General features: G+C 39.7%; 1 protein-coding gene across 3 annotated transcripts in view; it reads right to left on the bottom strand.

Moving 5' to 3' along the window:
• TSPAN12 (tetraspanin 12) overlaps nt 1-13,301 on the bottom strand; it is a 65,566-nt gene that overhangs the window by 8,621 nt on the left and 43,644 nt on the right. For all 3 annotated transcript variants that reach the window (XM_030308299.2, XM_030308300.1, XM_030308301.1), the window contains one exon: nt 12,599-12,742. In XM_030308299.2, the coding sequence (XP_030164159.1) occupies nt 12,599-12,742 (144 nt within the window). The remainder of the gene's footprint in view (nt 1-12,598; nt 12,743-13,301) is intronic.

Raw genomic sequence — 13,301 nt, forward strand, 5'->3', positions numbered from 1 at the left:
CTTAATAAGATGCATTGGTCCTGGGTCTGCTCTCAAACTCTTCTATAAGGTAGAGAGTCATATTTGAAGAGCCATCACTTTCCCTTGAACTATTCTCTTCTCCAAACTAAATATTCCCAATTCCCTCAAGTTTTCCAGATATATACATGTCATCAGCCTACTGAGCTCTTTTTGGATTGTGCTGATTTGGTCCATGTTTCTTTGAAAATAACACTGATTTTTAACTTTAAAAACTAGAAAATGCAGTAAAATATTAGTGTGGCAGAGCACCTCCCTAAGAAATGTGGTGAACATCTCGAGACATGGGAAGGCAACCTGGCTATGTGTGCATGCATGACATTCCTCATGGCTCTGTAACACAGACTGCACATTCAGACTGTATGTTACCATATATGGGAGACAAAGGAGCAAAAACTGTACAAGAGGCAACCCCCTACTGCTCCCAGGGCTCAGCCTTTTGGGTCTTAGCCCTCTGAGCCCGTGCTGACATGAACAAAGCTGCTTCCTGGAAAGAAAAACCTCGGTGTCCCGACTCTGTGACTCACTACTACATTAGGACAACCAAGACTGTTTGAATGAGTTTGGATCCTGGGCAAAAAGCTTTGTCAGGTTCCCCAGAAGTGTGGACATGGGATCGTATCATATGACACATAGTAAGGACCCGGCCTCCTTCTGGATCTTGGGGACACTAAAGATTATTTCCACATCAAGGTGGGCAAGGGCTGTTTATTCAAGGCAAAGGTCTTAGATTCCTCAATTTATGTAACAATATGTCAGCCTTATCACTACCTCATTTAGTTTATAAGGCATACAGATAACCCCTCAAGCAAGACAGAATTTTAATACTTAAGTTTGTCATTAGAATTCATTAAATACAAATCTCTCTATACTGCACACAATTTTATATTTTTTTGATGATTCAGAGGGCATTGTAGAAATTTGCAGTACATCAGGCATCGTGCTGAATATTTGTGAATCATTTACACAATTACTTAAAGTTAAGGATTAATTTTCCAAAAGAATAGTCCTCTTCTTGAGGACAATATTTTTCTGGATTTCTATATAAGCATTGTCCTCCTTAGCCGCTCTCTTCCATTCCGTGCCATTGAATAAAATCAGTCTGAACACAAGTTGTGAGCTTATTTTCAGTCAGTCAGATAATCATGCATAAGGTTTACACTTTTCAGTGCAGACATGGACACTTTTCCTGAAAACCAAGACACCAAGTCTAGAGAAGAAAAAAAAAAATACAGATGTGTCTCTATACACTCTATTGTACTATTCATAGAGATTTAGTTGCATAAACAAACATTTCTGTTGAGTGAGTCAAAGAGGAAACAGAAATGTTAGAGTTCAAAACCGCATTCCATTTCACAAAGGGTGTTTTATTCAGAATTGGAAAGAACTCAATTACACTTATTTGCTTTTCTCAAAATAAAATACTCTAAGTTGATTCACCTTGAATGCGTTTTCTTCCTACATAAAGCTATGTTAGTCCTACATTAATAACTTCAGAAAACTCAAAGGTATGAATACGCATGTGGTCTAACCTACTTTACTTGCTGCAGTATTAAAATTCTGGTCAACTATTAACTATAAATAATAACACTAACTTTTTATTAGAGAAAAAAATCACTAATCCCTACGTTTCCTAGAATCTATTGGAAGGCATGTCAGGATGCCTCATTTTACTTGAGGAAATGATACACTTGAAATTATGCTCTGATCTATCTCCAAAATGATTTTCTAAAATTGGAAGCACCCCATGGCTTTTTGTTATTCAATATTCACAAGCAACAGAGAAAAAAATTAGGCAGACTTCTAATCAGCTTATGAAGATAAAGTATGAATTAAGTCTAGGTGCCAATACATGCCAGTATTGATATTTTTCTAATTGATGTTTGGTAATAAACGTGGCTCTCAAGTTTGAAATGACTGTGTTAATTATCACGTACAAATATATAATCTTCGGCCTTATTTCTTCTAAAATTAAAAAAGTGAATGTGCTTCATGAGTCTGTGATCTTTACACAGGTTGGACCAAATGTTCTCCACTGATAATCATAAGTGCTGCAGGGAAATGAATCCTTCCTTTAAAAAAATTAAATAGCAAGTAATAAAATTCACCATAGGACTTTCTGTTCTCGTTAAGGGTAAGGCTAACCAAACCCGTGCATCGGAAATGCAGTAGAAAAAGTCTTCCTATTTCTTAATGACGGTCCCTGGTATCTCTATTAATTCTCACAATATCCCCATTGGATAGACAGAATCACCAAATTTAAAAGACTGCATCTACTGAATATTTTTCAATTTTTGCAGAAAGATGTGGTTGTAAAGAGACGACAGAGTCAGAAAAGCCAGACAGTGCTGTTCTCCCTTGTGAGGCCGGCTCCTGCAGCAGGCGCTCCCTGATTGACTGAGCAGAAGCACATTTACGAGCTGTTCATTCAAACGTTATCTCTCATTGGGCCCTTTGGCCACCTAAATTTCATCTATAAGAAGAAGGGAGGTGTTAAAACAAGTGAAGTCAGAAACCACATGAAGGCCCCAAAATCTTGACCTCAAAATCTACCTTCAGCCAGCACAGATATATAGAACCAGAAAATGCTTACCCTTCCTGTCTTTAACTAGCAAAACCGGGTGCAATTTGGCTAGTTAAAGATCTAATTATAGATCGTTAATTATTCTATTTACTTTAATAAATGTTAAAAATTAACAGTTATTATTGTCATTACTGTCATTAGCTACCGCCATGCATTGGAGATTTGTGTTTATTATATGCCAAGTGGTTTGCTAAGGGTTTCTCATTACAAAGCTTGATTTATCTTTGTAATGCAAGAGTGAGGTAGGTATTATTATCTCATTATACAAATTAAGCCATTGAGGTTTACAAGTGAAAAAAAATCTACAAACATTCAGCTTATTCCTCACCATGTATTCCATATCTCAAAATTTTAGTGTCTAAAATCTGGGCTTTGGAATCAAATAGATCTAAGCTCAGTCACTGACTAGCTATGACACAGGACTACGTCACTTAGCCTCTTTGTGTCTCACTTTTCTCATCTGTAAAATGGAGATAATAATACCGCACCTTAATGGAACTATTTTAGGGCTTTAATGAGGTAATGCATGTTTATAGAGCTATATAAATGTGTACCTTATTTAAAAATTCCTAGGTGGACTTTCCAATCCCTAATCTACCTTAACTCTCAGCTATGACTGGTAGGATTTACTACAAACAGGCACTGTTCTAATGGCTTTAATATGTTCATTCACTCTCCAGACAACCTTGAGATGGGTACTTTGGTTATCCTCATTTTGTAGGCGAAAAGAATGAAACACAGAGACAGGAACACCTTGCTCGCGATCACACAGCTAGTAAGGCACAGAGTGAAGATTTAACCTCAAGAGTCTGACTTCAGAGCCTGATCTTCACCTCTGTCTGAGCCATGCTTCCTCACTCAAGAAAACTCATTCCTAAAACCCTCTCCTTCCTTGACTTCAACAGGTGGGGCTCCTCCTCTGCCCAAGTGGTGCCACTCCCTAAATTTTGTCCTCTGTCGCATATGTCACACCATCTCTTTGTGGGACCTGATCTCCTCCCCATGCATTCATTGCCTCATCTACACTGATAACACCTGTAAACTGTTAGTCCCCCCCACCTGCTCCAGGCTGTTTTCTACTTCTTCATAGTAATCAGTGTTGTCTATGGGAATGCAGTCTCCTAGCCAGAGGCCACATTTCCCAGCCTCCCTTGCAACTCAGCAGGGCCAAGTGAGCCCTTGCCAATGGAATGTGAGCAGAGGTGATGAGTGTAGAGCTGCACACACTGGATGTTCTCCTTCCCATGTCTTCCTTCCCTCTGACCGGAATTAGAGAAAAACAGGAGCAATTTTGGAAGGCAGGTATTAAAAAAAGGTGGAATTGTCTCACTATCCTGGGTCCCTGGATGAAGGCAGCAGAGCTGTCTGGCAGTCTGGCCCACCTGACTGGTTTATGGGAGAAAAATAGACTCCCACCTTATTCAACTCATTGCATATGGAATTAGCTCTTTCCCTGATCGGTCCACACAAAATCCACATCTGTGACTGAATTAGGTCTACTGAGCTTTATATTTTCTACTGGTTTCTGCACACCAAGTACTTGACAGGAACCTTAAACCCAGCATTTCCAAGAAGGACCCAATCAAATCCAACCTATCTCCTCAGTAAATGGCTTCTTTATCCAACCAGGATCCGAGTCCAAGGCTAGTGTCCTTACAGCTTCCCTGTCATTCGCTCTGCACAACCAATTCATCGTTTTGTTTATTCCCCCTCAAATCACTCACATTCATCCCTTCCCTCTGTCCTCAATGGCACAACCTGAATCCCAGCCCTTATCATCACTCACATGAATCACCTGCAACAGTTTCCTACCTCTCTTCCAGGCCTCAACACCTACTCCTTAGCTCCACTCCTCTTCACAAGGGCGACACAATAATTTCAAGGCACAAATCTAAAATTGTTATTTTGTGAAGTACTTCTTTCAGGTCAAAATATTAAAATGGCCTTCTTATGAGTAAATTCTAAAGGTAAACCTTGCAAGTCTTCATTAACAAAGCAAAAGAAGAAAAGCCATTTGAACGGTGACTAGGTAACGGGAAACCTACAAGTGAACTGTGCCAGAAAGAGAGGGAAAGAAAAGAAGAACGCATTTGTATACCTTAGGCAAAATCAGCAGAACAGTTCAAGGCCCCATTAGATAAAGCAAAGCCTGAAGATAAAAGGGATGTTCCCCCCACCAAGCACAAACTGGTCCTGCAGGGCTCTGAATGATAAAACAGATATCACCCCAAGTCAGAGTGAACCTGACCCCTGCGGGCAGTTGCTGAGGAGATAATGAAGTCAGCAGAGAGGCAGGAGGGAGTGTCTTTGACTTCATATAAAAGAACCCTGTGAATGGAACTTCTTGGGGATATTCCATCTAAATAACCACTGAGCCTGAAAGCTGCCTACCGATTACTATCTGTGCAGGAGGTTCTGTGTGTGTTTATCTGAGAATGGAGCCTCATTATTAATAAATCAGAATCCCATGACTACTCAGCGTTAAGCTTTCCTGTCATAATAATGCCTCAAATTTGTGAATGTGCTTGCCTTTCTACTTGGCAACTACTCACAGACTTTAGCATAAAATTCATGCGGTAGCAGGATTTACGGGGCTCTTCGTAATCCAGCGTAATCCAGCGCCTGCCCTGGCCAGCAAGCCAGGAAGGCCCTCTCGCCCCAGGCTCCAGCTCTAACTTGGCACGATTGCCTCTTTGCTTGCCCCTTTCCGGCCGTGCCACCCAAATATTTTCTCCACATGGCTAACACCTGCTTATCTCAGGGAAAGACTAGCCCCTCTGTGTTCCCGATGCATATCTCACAAATATAAAAAAATGGTAATTAAAGATTACCTACCCATGTCTGGATCCTTCTTGTGCTCCAGTTTAAAGTCACCAATTCCTATCTCTTATTATAACCACTGGTATGAGGATCATTACTATGCAGACTTGGTTAACTTCATGTTAATGCAACTGGCCAGTCCCTAGCCAGGGGTCTAAACTGTTACTTCGGGCTTCTGGTCTCACACTTATCTTTCAACATTAGCCCCTCATGTTGTTTTTTTTGTGTGGTGATGTACTTGGTCCTAAAGAATCCTACTACTAGTAATTTAAGAGCAGGGTTACCTGGGAGAAAAATAATCAATCTCATAACTATGTAGAACTTGCCAGAAAGCCATACCCCTATTCCCTACCATCTCCTTTTGGATCTACAATGTATGTCGTGTCTCCACCACAAAGAATTGCTAAGGAAATATTTCTGTGTTTAGGATGTTGTGTATGAAAATTATAAAATCAAAGTTGTTTCTATTAGTCAAAGCAGACTATACACAGAGTTGACTCACTTTTCTAACTGTTAATAGAAGAGTGTTCGTCAAAGGTGTTTAAGGCTAAGATGCTGCCCAGAAAAGTACATATGCACAGATTATGAAGCAAATACCATTTGCTGACCACAACAGGGTACAAAGGAGATAAGGAGGCACAGGACCTCCAATCTGTGAGGGACGACAGCATGAGTTCATGACTCAGCTCACACGGAAGAGAACACACAACAGAGAGAACAAAAACTTAGAACGAACCATCCCACATGGGTTCATCATGAGCTGGCCCACCTTTAACCTGGGGGAGCATCCCTAATATGTCCATGTACCTTCTGGGAGTACCATGGACCTCTAGATGCTTGTCACCATCTGGGTTCTTCGTGCTGTAAACGGAGGCTCAGAGAGATCACATCCCTTCACTTCCATGCTTCCTGGCCTTCCCTATCACCCTATCCATACAAGTTTTCTGTTACTCAGAGGCAGAAGTGGTTTGGGGCAAAATTCCTTGGGGAATTATAAAGAATATTTGCTATTCAAACCCAACATCACATGGAACATATAAAGACTAAGGGTCTAAAGGGAAAGTAATCCAGGGGCACCTGGGTGGCTCAGTCGGTTAAGCGTCTGACTTTGGCTCAGCTCATGATCTCATGGTTTGTGAGTTCGAGCCCCACATCAGATTCTACACCAACAGTGTGGGGCCTACCTGGGATTCTCTCTCTCTCTCTCTCTCTCTCTCTCTCTCTCCCTGCCCCTCCCCTACTTGCTCTCTCTCTTTCAAAATAAATAAATAAACTTAAAAAAAAAATAAAATAAGGGTGCCTGAGTAGCTCAGTCAGTTAAGCATCTGAATTCAGCTCAGGTCATGATCTCATGGCTTGTGGGTCAGGCTCTCATCAGGCTCTGTACTGTCAGCTCAGAGCCTGGAGCTTGCTTAGGATTCTGTGTCTCCCTCTCTCTCTCTGCCCTTCCCCTGCTCTCACTCTGTCTCTCTCTCTCAAAAATAAATAAACATAAAAAAATTAAAAATAAATAAGATAAGTAAAATGGAGGGAAAGTGTTTCAAAGGCACCCAGCTGCGTGGAAACCATCTCTCTATCCAGCCCTCACATAAACTGCTGTGAATACTACTTTTCCGAAGAAGCCAACAATATCTTTTAACAGTGGTCTTTCTCCTAACTACAAAACGAAGGCATGTTTCTTTGGAGGTACATTTTACTTTACTCTCTGTTCCTCTTTGTTTTACATTTTGAGTTGGTCCATTTGAAGGAGGGCCTGTTGTGAACTTGTTTACTTGCATTCATTTTTCTTGAGGCGGCGTACGGAGGAAGAAAATTGCATTCCAATCCCTCTGAAAAGATGTTTATTCTTCATTTCATAACAGGGGTAGCAAACACTGCAACTATCTCTACAACTGTGGTTCTTCACACTTTTTGGTATGAAACCCCAAGAAAAGCTGATGAAAGCTAAGGATACGAGTCATTGAAAAAAATGCATATAAAATATTGAAAACAATTTCAGCACTATCACCTTTCCCTTGAAGCCCATCCAAGAAGAGCACAGGTCCACGGGCAAGAGGTTGACAGTCCACACTTTGCTAGCTTTCTTTCTTTCTCAGTCTCTCTGTTTTTCTTCTCCAGATCAAGTCTAGACAGAGAACTTTAGTAATGACATGGTGGAAAACTCAGCAGATGAGAGAAGGAAGAGACACTTCAGTCCTGTATTCTACCAACATACACCTTGAGTCTGATGTTCTGCTGAGGCCAAGTCTAACACCTGGTATTTAGAGAGTGTGGTTACACAAATAATCCCAAAGAACAGGGTAGTAAGCAGTCAGTAATCACTGACTAGTCTACCTCTGGGTGAGTTTTTGCACTCACAGTTTCACAGGCTAAAAAAATTCTTCAGTGGATCTTTTTTTTTTTTTTTTTTTAATTTTCTTTTAATGTTTATTTATTTTAGAGACAGAGATACAGAGCACAAGTGGGGTCGGGGCAGAGAGAGAAGGAGACGGAATCTGCAACAGGCTCCAGGTTCTGAGCTGTCAGCACAGAGCCCTACGCGGGGCTTGAACCCACGAACCGTGAGATAATGACCGGAGCTAAAGTCAGACACTCAACCGACTGAGCCATCCAGGTGTCCCAGTGGATCTTTTTGTTTTTTCTAAGTTTATTTATTTATTTGAGGCGGGGAACGGGTGTTCCATGCATGGGGTAGGGGCAGAGAGAGAGAATCCCAAGCAGGCACTGCACTGTCAACACAGAGCCCGAGGTGCACACTGTCAGCATGGAGCCTGATGTGGGGCTCGAACTCATGAATTGCGAGATCGTGACTTGAGCCTAAATCAGGAGTCAGATACTTAAGTGACTGAGCCACCCAGGTGCCCCTTCAGTGGATCTTTGCATGGCTGTAGCCTTCTCATCGACTGCTCATCATTCAAATGTCACTTCCTAAAAGAGTGGGTTCCTAACCATCCTAAGTAGCTCCCTCACCAATAAAGCCATTCTCCAGCACACAACCCTACTTAAGAGTCTTCAAAATGCTTACCATTACCTGAGATTAGTTTTATTGTTGCTTTTTTCTTGCTAAATGTCTATACACCTAACTAGAATGTAAGTTACGCAGGAGGAGAGATTTTGTCTGCAACCTTCTCTGTTATATCCTCAGCATTTCCAATAGCACCTGGCACTCACAAAACATTGTGAGTTGATGAATGTGACGGAACCAGGTTGATGGTCAGAAACATTTTCATCTGTGATTTTTGCATCTGTACTTTTATACAAGTGCGTAGCTCATTACAGGTATTGGAGGAGCTGTGTGCCAAATCCAACAATACTTCTGATGGGAATGTTTCTAAAATGTGCAATTGTTGCTTTATTTCTGCTCTGTCATTTTTCACAGGTTTCAAACGTGTCATAAAACATTATTGGGTCAGGGACCATGCAGGCCACCAGATGGTTGAGAATGATTTATTTCCTTGATTTCAGACTCCTGAAGAAAGATTGCAGGAAGAAAGCCAGTTCTTATCTCTGAGCTTACAGAATATGAAAGATAAAAGGGACCTTGAAGTTCATCTAGTCCAGATCCACTCTTAATTTAAAAACCCATTCTATCTGCCAATGACATGGTTATCTGACCTTGACTTTAATATTTTTAGTGATGAGCCACTCATTATTTTATAAGAGAACCTGTATCACAACTGGACGGATTTTGATGAGCAAGGTCTTCCTTCTATTGATTCAAAATTTCCTTCCTGTAATGTCTGGCCCTTGGAGCAACAATGAGCAAGTCTAGTTCCTGTTCTGAATGATGAACTTTGAAATATTTGAAGACATCTAAAATATCTCCCCCTTAGTATCTGCTACTTCAGAATAAGTAACATAAATACCTCCAGCTGTCCCTCACTTGTTCCTCCCTGTTAGACCCCTCCGTCTTCCAGGTGGATAGTCTCTGGGCACTCTTCAATTAGGAAACATGTTCTCCAGGGCAAAGTGAATTGAGTCTTATTTTTAATGATGGGTTTAATTGTACTTGTACCATAAAGCTACTAAGTGATCCACTTTTGTAAGTCAACTATGCATATAATTATGCACTGTATCATTACCAATACCAGCATCTGTTATTAATTATAAAATGCAAAAGCAGAGCTACTCTGATATAATGAACCTCCATCTCTGCTGGAAGTCTATCTAAAGAACATCTTGTAACTGGCAATGTCGGCTTGCTACTGAAAATCTTTTGATGAAAATATGAAAAAGCTTTTAAAATAATCTGGCTTCTCAACTTGCACATGCACAATAATATGGCTTCTATCAATCTCAAAATCCATAGAATAAGTAATTATAGACAGCCTGAATGTAAGGTATTCCATTACAAATACTACCAGCGGAAATAATCTAAGATAAACTAGTAAAAATGAATGGCATTCTTACAGCAGAAAAAAAGAAAAAACAACAAAACTTATCAAACGTTTAATTGAAAGCTTTTCAACTAAACAAAGCACAAGTGCAGTGAATCTGTCCATATTCAGACTTTATGGGAAGATCTGGCAAATTGATTTGTGTTTTGTCATTCTTATGATCAACATTGGTTATAATCATATTATCAGTATTAATCACTAAAAAAGGGTAGAGATTATATATAGTGTTGTAGCCCAATATTTTCCCATACTGACTTGCCACTCCTAAAAACTAACAAATGGATTAAGGTCACACTAGGAAAGTTGATAGGTTTCAACTCACATATACACTTAATATCTATACTGTAATCATCTGTGTTTTTAAAACCTAGTGGTAAGTTATAATGTATTTGAATATCCGCAGTTATGTTCGCATTTAATCATATCTTAGAAATATTAAGCATTGTTTTCTGTTCTATGGCATGAACAGGACCTTAACTATTGAACTTGTTAGCTGGCCATCCTTATTTCAGACTTTCACCTGGAAAAAAAAGATGTAGCATAATCACTAAAGAACTCAGAGACACTGAGCGAATGATTCTTTGATTATCTTTTAAAACAGGCAACCTAGGTAATTCAGTGGTTTCAACAATTCTTGTTATGAGTTGAGTTGTGTTCCCCACAAAAGCATATGTTGAGGTCCTAATCCCCAGAACCTCAAATGTGGTCTTATTTTGAAATAGAGTCATTAGAGTAATTAGTTAAGATGAAGTCATACTGAAAGAGGATGGGCCCCTACTCCAACATGACTTGTGTCTTTATGAACAAGGTGAAATCTGGAGATCTACACAAACAGGGAGAATTCCATGTGAATATGAAGGCAGGGATTGGGGTGATGCTTCTACAACCAAGGAACACGAAAGATTGTCATCCAACTGCCGGAAGCTGAGGGAAGGACATAGAACAGATTCTTCCTCACACCCCTCAGAAGGAACCAACCTTCCTGACACCCTGATCTCAAGCTTCCTAGCTTTCAGAACCATGAAACAATAAGTATCTCCTGTTTAAGCCACTCACTTTGAGGTACTTTCTTACAGCAGCCCTAGGAAACAAATACAATTCTAAACCCCTTAAAAAATCCTTGGCACACTTCTTTGTGGCACTTCAGGGCCCAAAGCACTTTATTTTGGATATGCTTAATGTGACATAGTCTTGTCCTCTGAGATGAATTCTTTAACAGCCAAAAGCTACTTATACGTAAGCTATAAATACAATGGATCATTTGTGGAGGTAATCCGCCATTTTTCTCAAATAAGTTAATTTACACCATAAACTAATGAAACTGATTTTTGTGCATCTCTACAATTGACTTTGGCAGCCTAAAAGATGTTTTGAACAATAGGATTTTTAGGGAAAGACATATAGCCTCTTAAGATTACTGTCTTGAAATACATAAATATATATATATAAATCTGGATGTTCTGTTTTAAAAAAAGTTTTGCTCTTTATCACCATGCTTTATGGTAAGCCGGAGGTTTTCAGTGGTGCTTTTAGATACCCAGATGCTTGACTGGAGATGTTATTGGGAAATAATCCCAGCCCCTCAGCCTGAGCACCCTCCCTGACATCCGATTTACATTTTGAGTTTCCACTCTAGATCAAGACTGCAATAAAATTTTCTGTAATGTGGAAATGTCTTATATCTGCATTGTCTAATACTGAAGCTGCAAGTCTCAAGTGGCTTTTAAGCATTTGAAATGTAGCTATTTGAACTAACGAAATGAAATTTTAATTTAATTTAATTTTAATTTTAATAGCCACATGTAGCTATTGGTGACTGTACTGGATGGTATAGTTCTAGATTTTAATTTGAATTAAGATTCTGCTGCTAACAAAGTTTGAAAATCACCACTAAAAAGGAAGGAATAGGAAAGCTTCTGCTAACAAGGGAATAACTGGTGATTCTGAAAATTTTTCCCAGAAAACGCGGATAGGCAACTTTCTTGGGCATGTGAGGATTGATTTTAAACCCAGTGAGCATCTAATTTCTTTAAATCAGCTAACTAAAACTAACATCGCTGATCATTAGCCAGTAGAGGGAACTGAAGAGTAGAGGACAACGTTTTCCCTGAATGTTGGATTTTTTTGATGAATGGGATTTTTTTTTCCTACATATGTTTTCGTCTCTGTGGAGGCCCTAAAATACATAGTCTGTTCAAGAACTCCAAACCTTGTCTTCTGAAATATTCAGAGTTCTTTATATACTCCGCATGCACCTGTTTCCAAAGGATCCCTAGGAGGCAAGAGAACTTGGTTCTAGACAATTCGGTTTAAAATCCAATTGATTCTAAATCTAGTCTTCCCCAATTCCTTTTTTGTTTAACTTCTTTTTTAAGGTTTATTTATTTTTGAGAGAGACAGAGTGTGAGCAGGGGAGGGGCAGAGAGAGAGGAAGACACAGAACCTGAAGCTGGGTCCAGGCTCTGAGCTGTCAACGCAGAGCCTCATGCAGGGCTTGAATTCACAAACCACGAGATCATGACCTGAGCCGAAGTTGGACACTTAACTGATTGAGCCACCCAGGCACCCCCTACCCCCCACCGATTTCCTTTGTTAACACATGATGATTTTATACTGATTTTTAGTGCTATCCTGTTTCTCCACAAATTAGAGAATAATTTTAAGGGCCTTTATATTTAGATAGAAGAGGAAAATTTCATTGGCAAATTGTTGATTCTTTACCTAAAAGTCATTATAAGAAAACTTGTATGCATGATAAGTTCACAACATATGGCCTTACCTCTTGATAAAGGTCACTGAGATCTTCCTGGTGAGCCTGTTTGGAACATCCTGGGAATTCCCTAACACAACAGGAATCTGGGGGCCAGTCCATCTCTGTCATTTCCAGCCAGTCGGTGAAGTACACCACCCCGCAGCATTTAAACTGCAAAAGAATGACTGGTCAGGCTCAGCAACTACAAAAATATTTTCTTAACTTACAGAAGATTAAACGTTAGATTTCTTAAATTTTTGTACCCAGAGCCAAACTCACCTCTCTCATTACCTAACGATGTGTGTACATTCTATGTTGATGACAAAAATGCAGCCAAGGACCCTATAATGGAACACTTCTGAACAATAATGCTCATAACACACGCAAACAGATCAGGCATGGCTGAATCTCTCCACGACTGTATGGTCCTCCATAAGTGATCATTCAGCAGCTGACTGAACATCCACAGTAACAAAATCATTAGCAAGAATCCTATATTTACCATTAAAACTTTAGCTACTAAACAGTTGATCCATCTATTTGCATATCACCTAGTTTAACTAATATAACTGCTTAATAAATTCAGACATTAAATTACAAGTTTCCATTATCTCTGTAGAAAGAGTTGTTGACCAAAAGTCCACATCACAAAGATTACCCAACTTGGATTGATTAACCACTAAATTTTCAAAAATTTTTCAAAACATAAACACAGGTTTGGCCAACAAAT

The sequence above is a fragment of the Lynx canadensis genome, chromosome A2 (genome assembly GCF_007474595.2).
Source record: "Lynx canadensis isolate LIC74 chromosome A2, mLynCan4.pri.v2, whole genome shotgun sequence".
In the NCBI taxonomy this organism is placed as follows: domain Eukaryota; kingdom Metazoa; phylum Chordata; class Mammalia; order Carnivora; family Felidae; genus Lynx; species Lynx canadensis.